The following is a 17765-nucleotide window of genomic DNA, read 5'->3' as shown; positions in this document are numbered from 1 at the left end:
TAATCCCTCGGGCACCCGTTGAGAAAATAACTCAAGAGTATACGGTGAAAAGAATGCCAGGGGAGTGAAAAGAAGTATCTGTTTAACACAAAAGAAGGCATTAATGGAGGAGCTGAACAAAAGATACTGGCAGAAGTCCTTCCTTACCAGTAATTACATTAAACGTAAAGAATATAACTTCTCTAGTTTAAAAAGCAGTGATTAGCAGGATGGATTGAAAACACATGATCCCGCTACATGTTGTCTATAAGAGACTCACTTCGGTTTCAAAGACACAAACAGGTTGAAAGTAAAAGGATAGAAAAAGCTATTCCATGTAGACAGTAACCAAAAGAGATTCAGGGCAGCTATGCTAGTGTCAGAATAGACTTTAGGACAAGAGTGGCTGCCGGGGACAAGGGACATCGTCTAATGATAAAGGGTCCATCCGTCAAGAAGGTGTCTGGAACGTAGCAAAATAAAGAGATACCCCTGCCACCGTTCCACTCTCACATATGCACTTGCCAACCCGTAAGCTAAATCTAGTTCAGATACTGCTTGTATATGGTAATCCAGCAGGGACGCTATTCTTCTTCAGAGTGTAGGAGGCCTTTTCAAAACCCAGGCTAAAGGCCTGCTGTCACCTGTTGTTGAATTTCTCCCTGCCGCATAGGTACGAAGACGCTCTAGTCCTCTTGCTCACGGAGGTGTTGAATCGAATCCAGTTCAGATACAACCAGGCCCAGTTGGAGGAGCTGGATGACGAGACTCTGGATGATGATGTAAGCGGCGTGGCCTAATCAACCGTAGTCATTGTCATTTTCGGTGTGAGTCCAAACGGAGACTTGGAACCTGTAAGCTCTCTGCTCTGGAGCCAGAGTAGTCTTACAGTTTGAATTGTGTGTTTGAACTTTACAGTTGACCTTGACCAGTGTGGGGCCTAGGGGTGCTGACGACCTGTGCAGTCGAAAATCCCAAGTATAACTTTTGGCTCCCCTAAAACTTAGCTGCTGACAGCCTGACTGTTCACCGGAAGCCTTATTGACAGTCGATTAACACATATTTTGTATGTTACGTGAGTTCTATACCATATTCTTACCATAAAGTTAGCTGGAGAAAAGAAAATGTCATGAAGAAAATGGTAAGAGCAAATACATTTCCAGCGCTGTACTGTTTGTTGAAACAAAAAATCCTGTGTAAGTGAACATGCCCAGTTTAAACCTGTGTCACTCAAGGGCCAGCTATATATCCTACTCGTCTTTTGGGGTTTGTTAATTGTAAAAAGAAGTTGACAGACGTTTTTACCTGTATGAACTAGGGAGATAAGTAGAGACACCATATGCACAGTGAGAAATGGTTGAGCAAGGGCTCTGTATTGCCTTGCACCCACACCTCTGCTCCCCACTCCGGGCAACGAATAAAAACTAGCTAGATGCGGGGTGAGGGACAGGGCATAAAGAGCTCCCGAAATGGTAAGGCTAGGATGAAAAGAAGTCTCTTTTGAGTATATTTTGTCGATCAGTATCTTAAAATCAATCTTGAGTTTATTGACACTCGTGTGCCCAACATGGGTAAGGCAAATGTGTTGAAGGACACAATTCCCATGTTCCTTTTTCTTAAGCACCGTGCACTTTAGAATTTTCAAGTCACTGGTAGGGCTCTCAAAATAACTGTGACCGTGGCATGGCTGAGACCTTGAGGGTGGCCGTGTTTGGGTTAGAAAGAGCCTTGTACTTGGAACTCAGAGGCCTGGGTTTGAATCTCTGAAACCTTGGGCCACAAGGAGATAGAAGTCTGGGCCTTAGATTTCTCTGAGCTTCATTTTCTCCTCTCCCAAAAGGGAAGCGATGTGGCTGACTGGCCTGCGCTGACGGTTACATGACGGTAATGTGTGGAAGGGCTGGCTGCATGCCTGCTTATGTCGTGGGTGCTCGGTAAACTTGAGCTTCGCTTCTTGTTAGCTGTACGATTTAGTTCAGTGCTTCTCACGTTGGAGCATGGGTAAAAATCGTTGGGACAGCTTGTTCAACAGACTTTGATTTAGGGGTGGGGGCCACAGAATCTACGTTTCCTACAAGGCCGTGGGAGATGCTGGTGCTACCGTGTCTGTGGACCGTACTTTGAGTGGCACTGACGCAGTCCGTCACCGCTAGGGACCTAGTAATGCACTGTTTCAGAAGGTAATGAACGAGCGACCAGTTCCTATAGCTGCGTTCTCATAGAGGGGCCTTGAGCGTCTCACCAGTGGCTTTTTAAAATCTCTGTGTCCCTGTGACCGTAGGGGGAAAAAGTAGGTCATTCTCTCTGGATCATGTGCTGAGGAAACAGCTTTTTAGGAAACTAATTCATTGGATTAAAAAAAAAGATTCCAGGTTGGCCTTTTTAAAGTACCAAATGACCTGGTTCCGTCATTTGCCACTTCTTCGAGATTTTACGTCCGAGAGTGGACTTGAGGTTGAGGCTAGATGGGCAGGGAAGATGACAGGACTGCCTTTCCGGGAGAGCTGATCCTTCTGTGTTTCCCCCACAGCAGCAGACAGAGTGGCAGCGGTACTTACGCCAGAGCTTGGAGGTAGTGGCCAAAGTGATGGAGCTCCTTCCCACACACGCCTTCTCGACACTGGTAACTCACCATCGGGAGGGGAACGAAGAGCCTGATTCTCTCCCTGCACATGTAGCACGAGTAGTAAGGCTTTTTTGCTCACCGGTATTTTAAAATACATAGGTATACATTTTAAACAAAGAATAATGATGACCATCACCGACCTTCGAAGTTTAACAAATGCTAACATGTCCCCAAATATTTTAAATCCGCTTTTGGAAGCCCTGTTTTTCTTCCTGAACTCTCATATGTAATATGAATTTTACTAATGCCTTCAGGCCTGCATCAGTAGCTCAGAAACGACCAGGCCACGCAGAGGACTTCCTGCTAAAGATCGATTGCTGCAAAGTGAGCCTTTGTAAAGCCCGTCGCTAGCACTCTGCGTATATTCATGTGCTAGAATCTTAGTCATAAGGACCGCTTTCCTTCACTCAGTGGTGCTTGTTATTTGGGGAGATTTCATTAAGCCTATCTCTTCTTCAAGGACAAGATGATTTGGGGGAGGGGGTCTTGTGTTCTCTTGTAGACAGTTCTGTTGTGTTTCGCCATCTGCCTTTCGTAGGGACCTGTCACATTGAAGTCTGATCTTTGTCCTAACGGTGAGTTAGCAGCTTTAGAAAGAAAAGATACTGATAGCTCTGGTTATGAGGGTCCTGTCTGCCAAATGAGTAAGGGAATCAGACTTCTAAAAAATTGGGCCTGTCTTTTCACTCTGCCGTGCACTTAAATAAGGCAGATTATCTGACAGTTCTTTCCAGAATAGGATTTCCCTTGGATTTGAAGGGAGATAGGTTCCGTCTTTAAGCTCTAGAAGGTGTAGATCATTTGGGGTTTGGTGTCCTCTTTTAGGAACCGTAATAGTCAAACCCAGCATCCATTGCTTTGTTTAGAAAAGAGTTATCTACCTGATAAGTTGTTGTTTTGTTTTGTTTTGTTTTTTTCTTTTCTGATTCCAAACATTAATTGGTGGTGTGAATTGTAGAAATTGTTGAAGGCAGGGCACTGAAGGGAGCCACTCCTTAGCTGGCAGTAAAGGTTCTCAGAGAAAAGGGTATTTTTAATCTGATGCCCCTCCCTACCCCCCCATAGATCTTGTAATGTTTTAACGTTAAAATGCTGTTAAAAGTTGGACTTATGTTTGTTTTTTTTTTTTTAATCTTTGTTTTTTTGTTTTCAGTTCCCAGTTCTTCAGGACAATTTAGAAGTTTATCTGGGTTTACAGCAGTTTATAGTTACTTCAGGGTCAGGTAAACTGGTTTTTATTTTCTAATTTAACCGACATTAAGAAAACTACCGGGCTAATATTTAATTATTGCCTTCTTTGCTGTCGCAACATGATTTCTCCACTGCCACCTCCCCGCCGCTCTGTCTCTCCCCACTCCTAAACGGAAAACTTTCTTAAAGAATCAATGACAAAAAGGAGCCGTGGGGGAGGTCAAGGATGAGGCTGTGACAGTGCATTCCGAACAGGTGTTTCAGTGAGAAAGAAGCAGCTGATTTGGAGCAAAGAGGGGGGACTTAGCGGGGGGGAAAAAGAAACAAAAAGCCACCAATTAGGCTATTTCCTTATGTCTTTGAAACCAGCAAGCACGCTAGGGAAAAATGGCTTTGGGCTTTGCTGCCGTGTGCTCTTTCCTCCCTGGCGTTAAGCAGTAAGAGGACCCAGGAGCGGCTCTGGAGTCGGCCGACCTGTGCGGGCACACGCCGACAGCTCGTGGCTGTTAACTCTCCTCCCGTAGCTGGCCCTCGGGAGGCCTGGCTGCAGCTGGCTGGGAAGACTTTGGGCTGCCCTTGGTAGGTGGCTTCACTCACCTGCTTTGGGTTTAGGGTCAGCAGTTTTTGGCCGTTTGGTTGATAACAATAACAGCTTCCGTGTGTAGAACACACGTCACACGCCAGACACTGTATTCTTTGCCTACGCTGTCTTTGACTCTCTCACCTGTCCTGGTCTCCTATTTTATGGAAGAGGAAATGGGTGTCCAGAGATGTCACTTTGTCCCAAGATGGTATAGTAGGGAAGGATTAGAGAGTTGAATGAACTAAAATCTGCCGTCCATTTTTTGCTAGCTAGTTGAAAACACCAAAAACTTCTTCTTGTGCCTGCAAATGCACCCGTGCTTCCCCATATCCCCCCAGCCTCCCCCATCTTCTTCCCAGTGTTTTCCTTCCAGGAGTCCTGCCTGGCCCCGGCCCCCAGCCCCTCTACTGTGTAATTGTCTCAGCCTGGCACAGAGCCGCTCAGGGTATAGACCATCTCCTGGGCGAGCTTGTTATTCATGGCAGAGCCTCCATGAGAGGCTCTGTCTGGGGCTGCCCTTCTTGGTGGCCTGTGACGGTTTGTTTCCATGACTGTATTATTAGTTTCTAAATAATCCGCTGGGCCCCAGGAGGTTGATGGGACTTGGCATGCCCCTAAGTTTGTAGATAGGTTAAGAACAGCTTACAAAGAACTTTAAAAAGATCACTTTTCAAAGCAAACATGCCTGTAAAATATGCTGTCAACATTAACAAAAATCATTTGACTGTATAAATGCTACAGATGTTTTCCAGCATCCATTCTTGGGGAAAATTGTACCCTGGTGGTCTCTCCCTCAGGGCCACTCATCAAATTAGAATGTACTCAGCATCCTAAAGACCCGGTCTTGATCTTATTCTCGATCTTTTAAGAAACTGAGCATGTACTCCTCCACCCCCCCAAATTGACCCCTACATAAAGCTTACGTTGAGTCTGTCTTGAGGAGAAAAATCTGAGCGACTCCTAAATCCTTTTTCTGAGATATACTGGTAACTTAGAGTTTCTCATCCGAGAAGGATAATCTGATTTATTTTTCCCTGAATGAAATATCATATACCTGTTCTCACTGAAACCCGTTTACTGGCGGTTTCCCAGTGTGCCTGGCCTTTCCAGATCGTTTATAAATCTCATCCCTAGCACTGCTCCTTGGTGCATACTCCTCTCAGGCCAGAGAAATACTTACTGTTTTAAAACGATCTCTCTTATCCGTGACGAAGCATTCCCCCATCCCTTAGTGGCTCCAAAGCCAAGTTTCCAATGCAAAGCCTATTAAAAAATGGAAACTCTGAATACATTTTGTTCCCTGGTTCCCATGGCCATCTAACCTCTCCAATAACCTCCATGCTGGATTAGCAGCCTTCCTGCCTCTTAACAGAAACTGTGGCATCTTCCTCTGAGAGGGTGGCCCCTCCATTCATGTGCTTTACTTCTCACCAGCTCTTAATTCTCGAATCTCCCCTGGAGGCTGTGTGGATGGGAGACTGACTGTTTACACCTGCTGCCGATCTTCCTGCCTCTACTTCCTCATTAGGACGGAGACAAGGCCTGAGGTCGCTGTGGCACCTCAGCGGCCGTGTGCGGGTCTTGCCCCTGGGAGGTCATCCTTCGCCCGCATTGCCTATCTTTCTCAACCGTCTGTGGTTTGAAAGATCCCACCTTTGGTTGTTGTGTCTCTTCTATTCTTTGTTCTGCTTGGCTTCATTTATGACCTACTTGTTCTCTCAGAGTAGAATTCCTCAAATGGGGATTTTCACATCTCTACCTCCGCAGCCCCCCCAACAAAAGAAGACTGAGTTATATTTAACATGAAGATGTTTTCTCCCCCGGGCATTGATTTGCCAGGGAGCTGTCCTTTGGACGTGGTAAAAAGCACATGCACCTAGATGGCTTCAGGGCGACTTGCTTGATGGAAGATCGCGCTTCAGTGTGGCCGCGATGTTTTCTGTCCCGCAAACCTCCATGTGGCAGTGATGTCCTTCTGAGGGTTCCCCTTTGCGGCTGTTCTTTGCTATTAGGCGGACATCTAAGCCTTAGCCAAATAGGAGGAGAAGGGGGTGGTTCTGAACAGCTTTCTCAGTGGGAACTCAGGTGATTGCTTGCAGCATTTGGTGCTGCTGGCGGTGTGAAGGTTCTAGGCTCGGGGGTGGGCGCAGAGATTTTCATTTGGGGTGCCTCCTGCCTGTGTGCTTATGTGTCTTGCAGACGGTAGGCGAGCAGCAGTCGCAGTTTGCATCGACACGCGCTGTAGATGCTACGTGTGTCTTCAGTTGAATTATACGGAATTGCAGTTTTGTTCTGTCAGAAGTGGACACATATCAGCAGTTTCTTATGGTTCGAACTGATAGTTTAAAATCACAGCGGTCCTGAGCTGGTTTTCATTCCAAGTACTGCTCTTTGACAAATTCGGGCAGGTTTAGAAGGGAACGAGCAGGATGGCAGGGATTCTCAGCCAGAGGGTGACACGGGAAATGAAGGGATGCAGGGGTGTATTTGAGCCGAGAGGAGAGTCTCTGTCTTTGCCTCTCCCCAAGGCTGCCATTCGTAAGCAGGCCTAGGCTCGTTTTGTGTTCTTCCCTCGGGGTGGGACCAGGGATGCCAATAAGGAATTGTGGGGGGAGGGACACTTTTTCTCTGTCGTTTCTGGCCAAGCTGTTTAAACATGGAGGACTCCGCGAAGAGGCTTGTGGGGAGAGGCTGGGAGGAGGCCCCGCCCCGGCTGCAGCCGGGTGGACTCCGGAGCAGGCGGGGAGGCCTGCTCACAATGACTCCAGGACTGTTAGGACCCAGCCAGTGGAAACCCGATTTAGGGCGGTATCTTGGTTTGGTTTTTGTTTCCCTTCATGTTTTAAACTGTTCAAGAACCTCGTTCTTGGGTAAACCTAAGGGCACAAGAAGTTGGGAAGCAGTCGGCAGGGTGGAGAGCCTCGTGGGCGAGGGCGAGGCGACGAAGGTGAGCGGGGCGGGCGAGTGCGGAGTCAGAATGTGTCCTCGCTGCCCCGGGGAGAGAAAGGCTGGTCTCTTTTCGGCCGACACTAGCAGCACCACACCCAGTTCCAGGGCAGATTTTTCTTAAGGCTTTGTTTCCCACAGCCCTAAAGCTTGGTGTGCAAAGGAAAACAGGTTTTAGTTTACCCTGGGAGTCAGTTATATAGCTGTAAGCCTGAAAATCCTTGACATTCAGAAAGTGCGTGATTGTGGTGCTTTTGTTAGCTGGGAGAGGAGGAGAGGCAGCGTTGTCTCTCGCATGATCAAAAATACCTCTTGGTTCTCTCCGTTTTGTGGGCTCATCTGGCTGGCGTGGGGTGGTCGTCCTCTTGCTCTGACTAGAGGAGCTGGCTCACCCTCCTTAGGCGCCCACCCCAGTGACCTTGGCAGGGTGCCTGCAGGCCGCGAATCCCACCGCTTGGTGTTTTCCTGACTGAAGCACTGCTCTCTGTGCGGGGCTGGGGGTGGAGGACCAGGTGAGGAAGGCAGGGGTGGGCCAAAGCTGGCCTTTGTCACCGGCTCTGTCCCTGTAAAGACCTTCCTTGATTTGCCCCTTCCTTTTGTCCTCCTGCTCCTGGGGATGTGACCCACACCTTTTTCCAAACCCATGTCTACCCTTGGGGGCTGTCACAGGTCTGTTTCTAGCCTCGTCACGTGGAAGCCAGCGTAGGATCCGAGGCATCAAACTTGCCGCTTCACCTGGCAATTTCTTAGGTGTGCAGCCTTTGCTGTTTGTCTCGCCACAAGTGTTGTTTATCCATAATCACATTTAAATAATCAGGGAACCTCAAGCTCCCCAAGCCTCCCTGTACTGCTCTAGTTTGCTCTGTATTCGGTCGTATCTAATTCATTCGTTCGTTGTGGTCACTTCTTCCGTACCAGGCGCTGTGCAGAGTGTTGGCCACAGCCCCTCCCCGTGAAGGAGTTCATGGTCAGTGAGGAGACTTGTAGCTCATTAGTTTATCTGCATGTGTACTTGAGGTGCCCTGGAGGGGGATGCAGGAAAGGAGGGAAGCACATTCCTTCTGTCAGGCAATGCGGAGAGGTCTCCCAGAAGACGTGGTGGTTATATGAATCTGGAGAAGACCATACAGGGCGTGAGTGGTCAGGGATGCAGTGGACAGTCTGGGCAGGGACCTGAGGCACTGGGGGTTAACAGTGGGTCCGGGTGAGATATTGGAGTGGGGGTGGGGGAGGCAGTGAGGTCACGAGAGCCCTGGTGTTGATGGGGGGGGGGGGGGGGGGGGGGGGGGGGAGTGGTCCGGGTTCTCCTGCCTTAACTGGAAGAGCCCCAGGGGGTTTGACACTCGCTTAAGGGGAGCTGAGTCTGTAGGTCTGGGTTCTAGGAAGATGCTTGTGGGACACCACGGGAGCAGGGTTGCCCTTAGCCAGTTCCTCTCTTCTAACGGAGTAAACCCCTGAAATTGCCACAGGAGGGGGCTGGTATCTAGGGAGTGGTAGGATTTGTAGGTGCCCTGTGGGCAGGGAGGGGGCTCTTGCTGTTACTGCCCCTCCCTCCCTCCTTCCGACTGGATGGAGGAGAACTCTGTCCCAACTCAGAGCGCCCTGTCCTGGCTTGGCTCTTCTCACTGTCTTTTGTGGACCTTTGTGGGGAGAGGGGTCCGCAAGGCAAGGAGATGGGCTGAATTGAAGATGTTTTTGTCCTTCATCTTTGCATCTAAATCACTCGGCTTGAAGAAATCGTGTGGAAAAGTAAGAAAGTCTCAGGCCGTAGAAAATCACAAGTTTTTTGTTACACCTATTTCTTAAAACATTGAAGGATGCTTCATAGTTCATTCTAACTTTGCCTTTACACTAGTGAATTTAATGGGAGCATTATTTTCCTCTTTAAGGAACCAGACTCAGAAGGGTTTGCTGAGGCCCGGAGCCAGCGGGTAGCAGGGCACCCGTCTTGTGAATCCAGGCCCCGTGCCTTTATTCTAGGCCGTGCTACCTGCAGACCGTCTGGGGTGGAGTGCCAGCTACCCCCGGTTCTTTGAACAGGGGTGAATCCTGTCAGCCCAGGGAGATTCCATTCTGTGTGACAGGCCACGTGCAGAAGGCAGGCAGGTTTGCAGCTGTAGAGGCTTAGCCTGGTTCTGCCCCAGAAATAGGACCCGCATTGGGCAGGTGGCTAGGCCTCCCTGTGTGGGTTTCCTTGGGTGTAAAATTGGTGGTGTCACTACCTCAGGGTCACAAGAGGAATGACGTCAGGTGCTCCGTCCATGTCGGCACACCAGGCCATGTGTCCCTCTTGTCTGCGCTCGCTGTCCCTCTCTCTCTGGCCCCGGGGTGCGTGTGGGTACAGGTTGAGGTGGAGGACTGGGCCCATTTTCCCAGCTCGTGTCTGGGAAGCAGCCTGTGAGTTGCTGTGTTTCAACAATTGGTTTTGCTAAATGTAGCTTGCCTGTAGGAGCTCTTGTCCGTAGCGGTAACTAAACGCGCCCTTCCCGTGGAAAACCGCCTGCGGTGTTACGTTCCAGGCCACAGGTTGAACATCACAGCGGAGAATGACTGCCGGCGACTGCACTGTTCCCTGAGAGACCTGAGTTCCCTCCTGCAGGCCGTGGGCCGGCTGGCCGAGTACTTCATCGGAGACGTGTTTGCGGCGCGGTTCAGCGATGCCCTCACCGTCGTGGAGAGGTAGGCCAGAGTGACGTCACGACGCCGCTCCTTCTTGCGTGAGGGCGGCGTGCTGCCGGCTGTAAGGCGGACGCGGAGCGGCCACCGGACCCCCTCTGGACTTCAGAGGACTTCAGGTCCCTCGCTGTGACATGGAGGGGACCTGGTGCCTTGTAGCTTCTTGTGAGAGTTCACGAGATACGGCACTTAGCGCAGCGGCCGGGGGTTAGCAGCCTGTACGAGTGGGCCGTTCACTTCAGTGCAGATTGGGTCTGTGGATGAGAAGGCAGGGTTAGTCCCGGAAGAAGCCACGTGGGGTCAGTCTTCTGTCTCCGCCCACAGGTAAAGAGACACGGGGAAAGCCCTGGGAGTGGAAGGACAAACAGGTAGTCCGTCGGCATCTGGCAGCCAGGTGCTAGAGGTGGGACTTTTTCCAGCCCTGGGAGGGTCTTGAGGAGTTGAAGCTTGACCGGAGAGGTGGCTCCCAACCTCTCCACCACCAGGCTTCTGTCATTACCCCTCCCCTCGGGTCCCTCCTCGGGTTTCTGGCTGCGTGTGTTGAGGACCGCTCCTGACTGCCCCATTCTCCCTGCGCCCCTCCCACGAACTCAGGCACTTAACGAGTCAGATGCTTCAATGTGTTTGGAGGTTCAGACTGTTTCAGGGTAACCGGTGGATTGATTAGATCAAAATTGGGCAGATGTGGGTCCAGCCCACAGTTGAGCCACCGGACTCTTTCACTGGCCCACTCGCCGTATCATTGACGACACGCCAAGCGAAACCAAGCCCCAAGCCTAGTGACTTGCGCACCAGAGTCTTCTTTAACTGTTACTCTTAGCTTAAAAGCAGAGAAAACAAAGAGCTTTGAATAAATCTTTAAAAGCCAGATTAATATCAATAAATAGTAAAAGTAGCACGTGGTAGGAAACTTTCAAAGTGGTTTTGCACGTATCATTTCATTCTTTACTTTGGGGGATGGGGATGTCACGTTCCCTGTGAGCCAACCGTGGCCCAGAGATGGTGAGTGCCTCTCTTCAGGCCACGCTTCACGAGAGGGAGCACATGGGTTTTTGACCATCTTCCTGAGTCCACATGCTGTGCTCTAGCCACGCCACAGAGCTGTCGCCTCCAGCATCCTCCTTCCTCGCCGTCCTGGGTGAGGCCCGTTCCACTGCACTGACGGTTAGCGGAATGGGACGCGTTCTTCCTCCTTGAAATCTGTATCTTTTCAGAGTTCAGAGTTCCTGCGTCATTAGCTCATAGGTCCTTATATGTACATCTTTCTGTACTGCTTTTAGGTTTGAGGCTCAGTACTTACAGGTACTTTGCAGTCTTGTCTTCATTCAGAATAAAGTGTGAGAGAAGGCTCCTTGTTACGACTGCTTGATCTTCGTAGCCGGTGTGATTAGCCGGCTTTTCACTCAGGCTCCACACAACAAACCTCCTAGCTAAACTGCTGCACATAGAAATCGTAAAAGACACGTTTAGAAGCCCATTTTCCGTGTAGAGTAGCACCAAAGAATGCTGGGGAACGCGAAAGCGGAATGTAAAGTCAAACACAGGGTGACTCCACTTACGTGAGGCCCATGGAATAGTCCGGACCAGAGGGAAAGGGGAATGGCGGGGGCCAGGGCTGCGGCGGGGGATGGGGTTGCTCTTTCGTGGGTCCAGACTTAGAGTTTTATAGGATGAAAAGGTAAAGGAGACAGGAGCGGGTGGCTGCACGCTCTGCGTGTATTCAGTGCCACTAAATAAATGTATACCTACTTTGTGAATGTGAAGAATGGAGAACAGTTTAAAGAGTTAAACACCAGGTGCATGTTGGTACGTCGCTTACGTATCACCCCGGCCCCTTTCCAGAGCTTCCAGTCGAGAACCCTTGCTACTTTCACCCTCACTTTCTGACTGCTTCCTGACCCTCAGTGCTTTGGGACTCAAGCTTGTGGTTTTCTAGTGAAGTCCCGCTTTCTGGTCCCTTCAGAGAGCAGCACTTTCCAGAGTGTGGTCCACGCGCACGGAGCCCCAGGATGTTTCCAGAGATGCAGATTTCCAGGCTCCTCCTTGCAGCTGCAGGGTCGGTCTGTGGGGTTGGACCAGGGAGCCTGCACTGTGACAGGTTCCCCAGTTGAGTCTTCCGCTCGGTGAAGTTTGAGAAGCTCTGTGCCGTGGCACCGAGGGAGAGAAACACCCACTGTCTTCCCTGGCGCCCGCCTCAGACCTGCTCCCAGGCTTCCTTAAAGAGCAGGCACGGGGAGAGCTTCGCTGCGTCTCCGGCTTCTTCCCTTTGCTCAGAAAGGAGCATCCATCTCTAACGAAAGAGGCATTTTCCGTTTCTCTGTACAGCCGGTTCTCAGTTACTGGATTGAAGGCTTGTCTGCGTGCAGTGAGCCCTTGCGCCACCAGTGGGCGCAGCAGCTTGCTTCTGGAAGGATTGTGCTTCATGTCAAAAACCCTTCGATTTGTTCTCAAACCTTTTTTGCTTCGTGCCCTGCCCTCTCCCCCAAACATTTTATCATGAACATCTTCGAATCTTCAGGAAAGTTGAAAAATTATACAGGGACCACCCATATACCCGTCACCTAGATTCTACAGTGAACATTTTGCTATATTTTCTTTGTCATATATCTGTCCACCTGAAACATTTACTTCTTGTCCAGTGTTTTTTCATTGTGGTAAAATACACACCATGAAATATTTACTTCTTAGTCACTTTTATTGTATATATTATATCATCTTATATTTCCCTGTTAGATATTTATTTTGCATACAAAATTTTTTGATTCTGTAAGTCAGCTTTAGTGTCTTTATGTAAATCTTCATGCACATCTCAGGTATCTTTGGGATAAAATTGAAGGTCTGGTCTTGATTCTTCTTTGGATGGAAAAAAGTCTGTCTTTGGGACCTTTGTTGGTACCTTGTCCATTTTGTCTATGTTAGCCCACAAGCTGAATGTTTTCTCTTACCTGCTTCTTTGCCAACAGGTTGGTCAAAGTCACTCTGTATGGATCTCAGATAAAATTGTACAACATTGAAACTGCTGTGCCATCAGTACTGAAACCTGACCTCATTGATGTGTAAGTACAGAGTTAGCTGTTTGTGCGTTCTCAGGAGGGACCTTGTCCTCCGGCCCCCAGGAATTTTCTGGATAGAAGGGAACAGTTGTGCCTGCCATGAAGAGGAGAAAAACTGCCTCCTCCAAGCCTAGGCAGAGAGAAAGATTGATTGGGGGCAGGGGTGATTGGAGTAAGTGGAATTCATCAGGCAGATGAGAGCTGGGAGCAGAGGGTATGTGGGGTAGGCATTTCAGGAAGAAAGAACAGCATGAGCCAAGACAAAGATGTGTTGCAGAGCCCCATGATTAGGGGGTGGTGTGTGGTTTGTGTGGTGGGAGATGAGACCGGATAGGCACGGTAGGACCATGGTGGAAACAGCTCGAGTGCCGTGAATCTTCTCCTGTGGGCCAGTGACTGCAACTGTAGGGCCCAGAGAATTACTTGGGGAACACATTCCATCAGAGATTCTGACTACAGCAGGATGCGGAAGGCTCGGGTATTTGCGGATTATGCAAGACCTCAGGCGATTCTGAAGAACATTCAGGGACCACACTTTGAGAAGCTTTCAGGACGGTGGGGAGCTATTAGGAAAGTGACTATGGAAGGGACAGCAGAATGGAGACTGGAGGCGGGGCCACATCCCAGGGATCACACTGCCTGGAAGGCTTGCTCTGGACCGGAGCGGGCATTGGCGAACTATGGCCTGTACCGAATCCAGCCCACTGCCAGCTTTTGTAAATTAGGATTGGAGCACGGCCGGGCCCGTCCATTTACGTATCATCTATGCTGCTTTTGTGCCGCAGCGGCAGAGTGGCTGTGACAGAGTGTGTGTGGCCTGCAAAGCCTAAAATATTTTCACTCTGGTATTTGCAGAAAAAGTCTGCTGACCCCTGTTCCGGAGCAGTTCTTAAGCTGCAAATTAGGTAAATGATAGAAAGAGAGTCTTATCTGTTACTTTATAGTGGTTTAGGTTTTTTTTTTCAGAGAGAGAGAGAGTGTGTGTGTGTGTGTGTGTGTGTGTGTGTGTACACACACACACACACACACACACACACACGTATACATATATATATACTTTTCCTTTTCGAGATTAGAGAAAGCTGTGAAGCTTCTGCCGAGAAAAATGCTAATTTGCTCATAAACACAACATCTTGCACACAATTTCAGGAAGTTTTGGAGCCCCTCCCTTTAAGCCTTACGGAGCTCTGTAAATTTGATAGATTGACTAAAATTCCTAGACTCCAAAGGCCGACTTTCAGAGCTTAAAAGTTAAAAGTCAGTGCATTCTAAATGTAAAATACAAAATAAACTTGAAAAAGTTCACACCTGTAGAAAAGGGGAAAAACAGAATGAACACCCTATACTCTCAAGCTAGATTCATCAGTTATAGATATTTTGCCACATTTGCTTTTGTTTCTCACGCTTCCTTTTTGTTTATACAGGTGAACACACACTATTTTTTTGTAAGTAAACTGAAAATAAATTGCGAACATGTCACTTCACCTATAAACTCTTGAGCACATATCTCTGGGAACAAGGTCCTCCTCCTACATAACCATAATACCATTATCAATACTCTGAGACTTTCATGGATGCCGTAATATCTGGGGTTTTTAAGAGTGTATATGTATATATTTCTCCATACTCGAATTTCTCCAGTTGCCTCAGAAGTGTCCTTCTTTCTTTGCATCCAATGTCTAACTAATCATGAATCCCATATTACATTTCTCTCCCATAATCTAGATCAGCTCCCCAGACTGTACATGTTGGTGGGAGGGAGGGACAGGAGGAGAGTCAGACGAGGGAAAGAGAAATGGAGTTTTGGGGAGATTTAGGTCTTAATTTTTTTGTTTTTAAATGTTCACTTAATTTTGAGAGAGAGAGTGCAAGCGGGAGAGGAGCAGAGAGAGAGAGGGAGAGAGAGAGAATCTCAAGCAGGCTCTCTGCGCTGTCAGCACGGAGCCTGATGTGGGCCTTGAAGTCACAAACCGTGAGGTCATGACCTGAGCCCACATCAAGAGTCAGACACTGAACCGACTGAGCCACCCAGGCACCCTCTTAATTTTTTTTCCTAAGGAAAATCTTAAAAATCGAAATTTGTCTGGTTGTTGATCTGTATGACATCGATGGTCAACATTTTTCGCGAGAACACTAGATAGGTGGCGGTGTGCCCTTCTTGTGTCCTGTCTGAGGCGCTTGAGGTCAGCTTGCCGCCCGGTTGGTGGCGACCAGTTTGATTTCCACGCGGTGTCTGCCTGAATCCTAGCTCTGTCCCCTAAAAGGTCCTAGGAGCGGTGCGACCCCTAAGTCCCCAGGCTCTTGTTTCCTAAAATTCGTCGTCCACTAAAAGGAGCCGTAGCTTCATAGAGAACTGACTGCTCTCTGTGTCACAGGAAGTGGTGGCAACATTTAGATGATGAGTTTTGATTTTTAGGTCCTACCTGAGCGAGTACGTGATTTCTGTGCCGTCTCGCGTGTCTTAGAACGGTAAATGCAATGAGTGGAATCCTTACTTGCTGTGGACACAAGTTTAATGCTCATATGTCTTGACCTTAACCTTTGAAATCGCATCTTCTCTCCCCTTTGCAGGCACGCCCAGTCCCTGGCCGCTCTCCAGGCGTACTCTCACTGGCTAGCGCAGTACTGCAGCGAAGCTCATCGGCAGAACACACAGCAGTTTGTCACGCTCGTCTCCACCACCATGGATGCCGTCACACCTCTGATCAGCACCAAGGTCCTAAGGCAGCAAGGGCTACGCTTTTTACGTTTGTTTATTGTGGGGGGGGGGGGGGGCCGAGGGAGAACATCGAGCAGGCCTCGCACTGTTACCGCGGAGCCTGACGCGGGTCTCGGCCCCACGAACCTCCAGGTCGTGGCCTGAGCCGAAATCGAGTTGGACACTTAACCAGCTGAGTCACCCAGGCGCCCCAAGGGCTACGCTTTGTGTCTAAGTCCTTGTCCTTTTGTCCACATACCCACTTATTATAAAATCAAAATATCGCATGGTGTTAGACCCATAATTCTCAGCACTACCATAGAACCACGTGTCCTCTCATGTTCCTTTTGAGCTGTGGTCCATATAAACTCAAATGTAGCTTAAGTTTTTAACCTCAGTCCCACATGAATGCATGCTCATTGTGAAGAAGTTAAACACTATTTAAATTATAGACCGAAAATTTATGGTACTCTTTAATCCCCCATTCTAAAACACTGCTGTTTGGTAGTGGGAATGTTTTATAATTCTCCTGTTGTTGGAAATTAGTTCTTGGTATGTACAACCTTGTAGGATGGGTTCCGGAAAGTGGATTTACCGGGTCAAAGGTGCATCCAAGTAAATTTGACAGCTTCTACTCAGTTGTCCTTTGAGAAAACCATCAGTTTATATTATGGAGCGTATAGGTGTTCGTCTTTTTTGTTTGTTTGTTTGTTTGTTTAAAGTTTATTTCCTTTGAGAGTGCAAGTGTGGGAGGGTCAGAAGGAGGAGAATCCCAAGCAGTCTCCGAGCTGTCAGCGCAGAGCCCGACTTGGAGCTCTGTCATGTGCACCACGAGATCATGACGTGAGCTGAGATCAAGAGTTGGACAAGCAACCAACTGGGCCCTGTCTTTTTGTAGTCTTAATCTATGTAGCATTCTGTCCTCCTCTTAACAGTGTATTGATTTCCATAAGGTTTTGTTTAGCTTGTTAAAAAATTTTTTTTGATGTTTATTTTTGAGAGAGAGAGAGAGAGAGAGAGAGAGAGTGTGTGAGCGAGGGAGGGGCAGAGAGAGAGGGAGACACAGAATCTGCAGCAGGCTCTAGGCTCCGAGCTGTCGGCACAGAGCCCGATGTGGGGCTCGAACCCATGAACTATGAGCTCATGACCTGAGCGGAAGTCAGATGCTTAATCAGTTGAGCCACCCAGGTGCCCCAGGTTTTGGGGGTGATTTTTGTGATTGTAATTTGTAAATGAGTTACAATATCCCACGAGGGGGGATTTATATAATTTATGATGTATCCAGCCATTGCTGGACTTTAATGTTGCCTGCATTTGAAAAAAATCACCATAGATCATTCTGAAATGCACGTATGCACTTAGCTTTATCCTTTTAGGTGATTTTCTTAAAGCGGGATTAAAGGTTAAAGGTTAGGGATAATGTGTGGTTCTAGGAAATTCTAGTAATATTTCTTTCGAAAGTAACTGCATGCCCGTGACTCTTTGGTGTGCTGTTTTTTACCAGTCTTACCAGCATTAGGTCGTATCTATAAAGAGTTTTCTCTTTTGCTAATTTGAAAAGGGCAGATGGTCCTCGAACCAGGTTTTTGATTGGCACGCGGAGGGGAGGAAGCAGGAGAGCCTGGCGTGACCGGTTGAGTGTTGGGAGGCGGGTGGAGAGAAACGTTGGCTTGGTTGGAGCGGGAGGAGTGAGGTGAACAATCCCGAGTAGTTTGAATGACAGGCCAAGGAGTCTGCCGTGGAATTTTTGGAGCTGAGAAGCGATCGCACCCAGAGGTGCCAGCGAGTAAGGACAGGAGGAACTGGAGGTGGCGCTCCCGGCTTGAGGTCAGGAGCTGCGACGTGGCACAGAGGAGCGTGCCTCGTGCTGGGCGCCGTCCCCGGAAACTTCTTGGACACAGAGCCCGAGTTATGTGCAACGACGGCCCGGCAGCAGATCTGGCTTGCAACTGCCTCGGAGTTCTTCGAATCGCAGCCTCGCGGGAGAGCTAGTGAGCCGACACGTTCTCTTCT

The 17765-nt window shown here is 48.8% G+C and overlaps 1 protein-coding gene across 8 annotated transcripts in view; it reads left to right on the top strand.

Moving 5' to 3' along the window:
* The window catches only part of XPO6 (exportin 6), a 103150-nt gene that overhangs the window by 70478 nt on the left and 14907 nt on the right, over positions 1-17765 (top strand). For 3 of the 8 annotated variants that reach the window (XM_049638478.1, XM_049638474.1, XM_049638477.1), the window contains exons 10-15: positions 653-761; positions 2510-2665; positions 3759-3828; positions 9845-10004; positions 12965-13057; positions 15626-15770. In XM_049638478.1, the coding sequence (XP_049494435.1) occupies positions 653-761; positions 2510-2665; positions 3759-3828; positions 9845-10004; positions 12965-13057; positions 15626-15770 (733 nt within the window). The remainder of the gene's footprint in view (positions 1-652; positions 762-2509; positions 2666-3758; positions 3829-9844; positions 10005-12964; positions 13058-15625; positions 15771-17765) is intronic. The other 5 variants (XM_049638479.1, XM_049638480.1, XM_049638476.1 and 2 more) reach the window with 4 other exon arrangements.

This window comes from Panthera uncia, chromosome E3 (assembly GCF_023721935.1).
Source record: "Panthera uncia isolate 11264 chromosome E3, Puncia_PCG_1.0, whole genome shotgun sequence".
NCBI lineage: Eukaryota > Metazoa > Chordata > Mammalia > Carnivora > Felidae > Panthera > Panthera uncia.
Note: the sequence above shows the minus strand (reverse complement) of the source record. Positions and strands in the feature narration are given on the sequence as shown.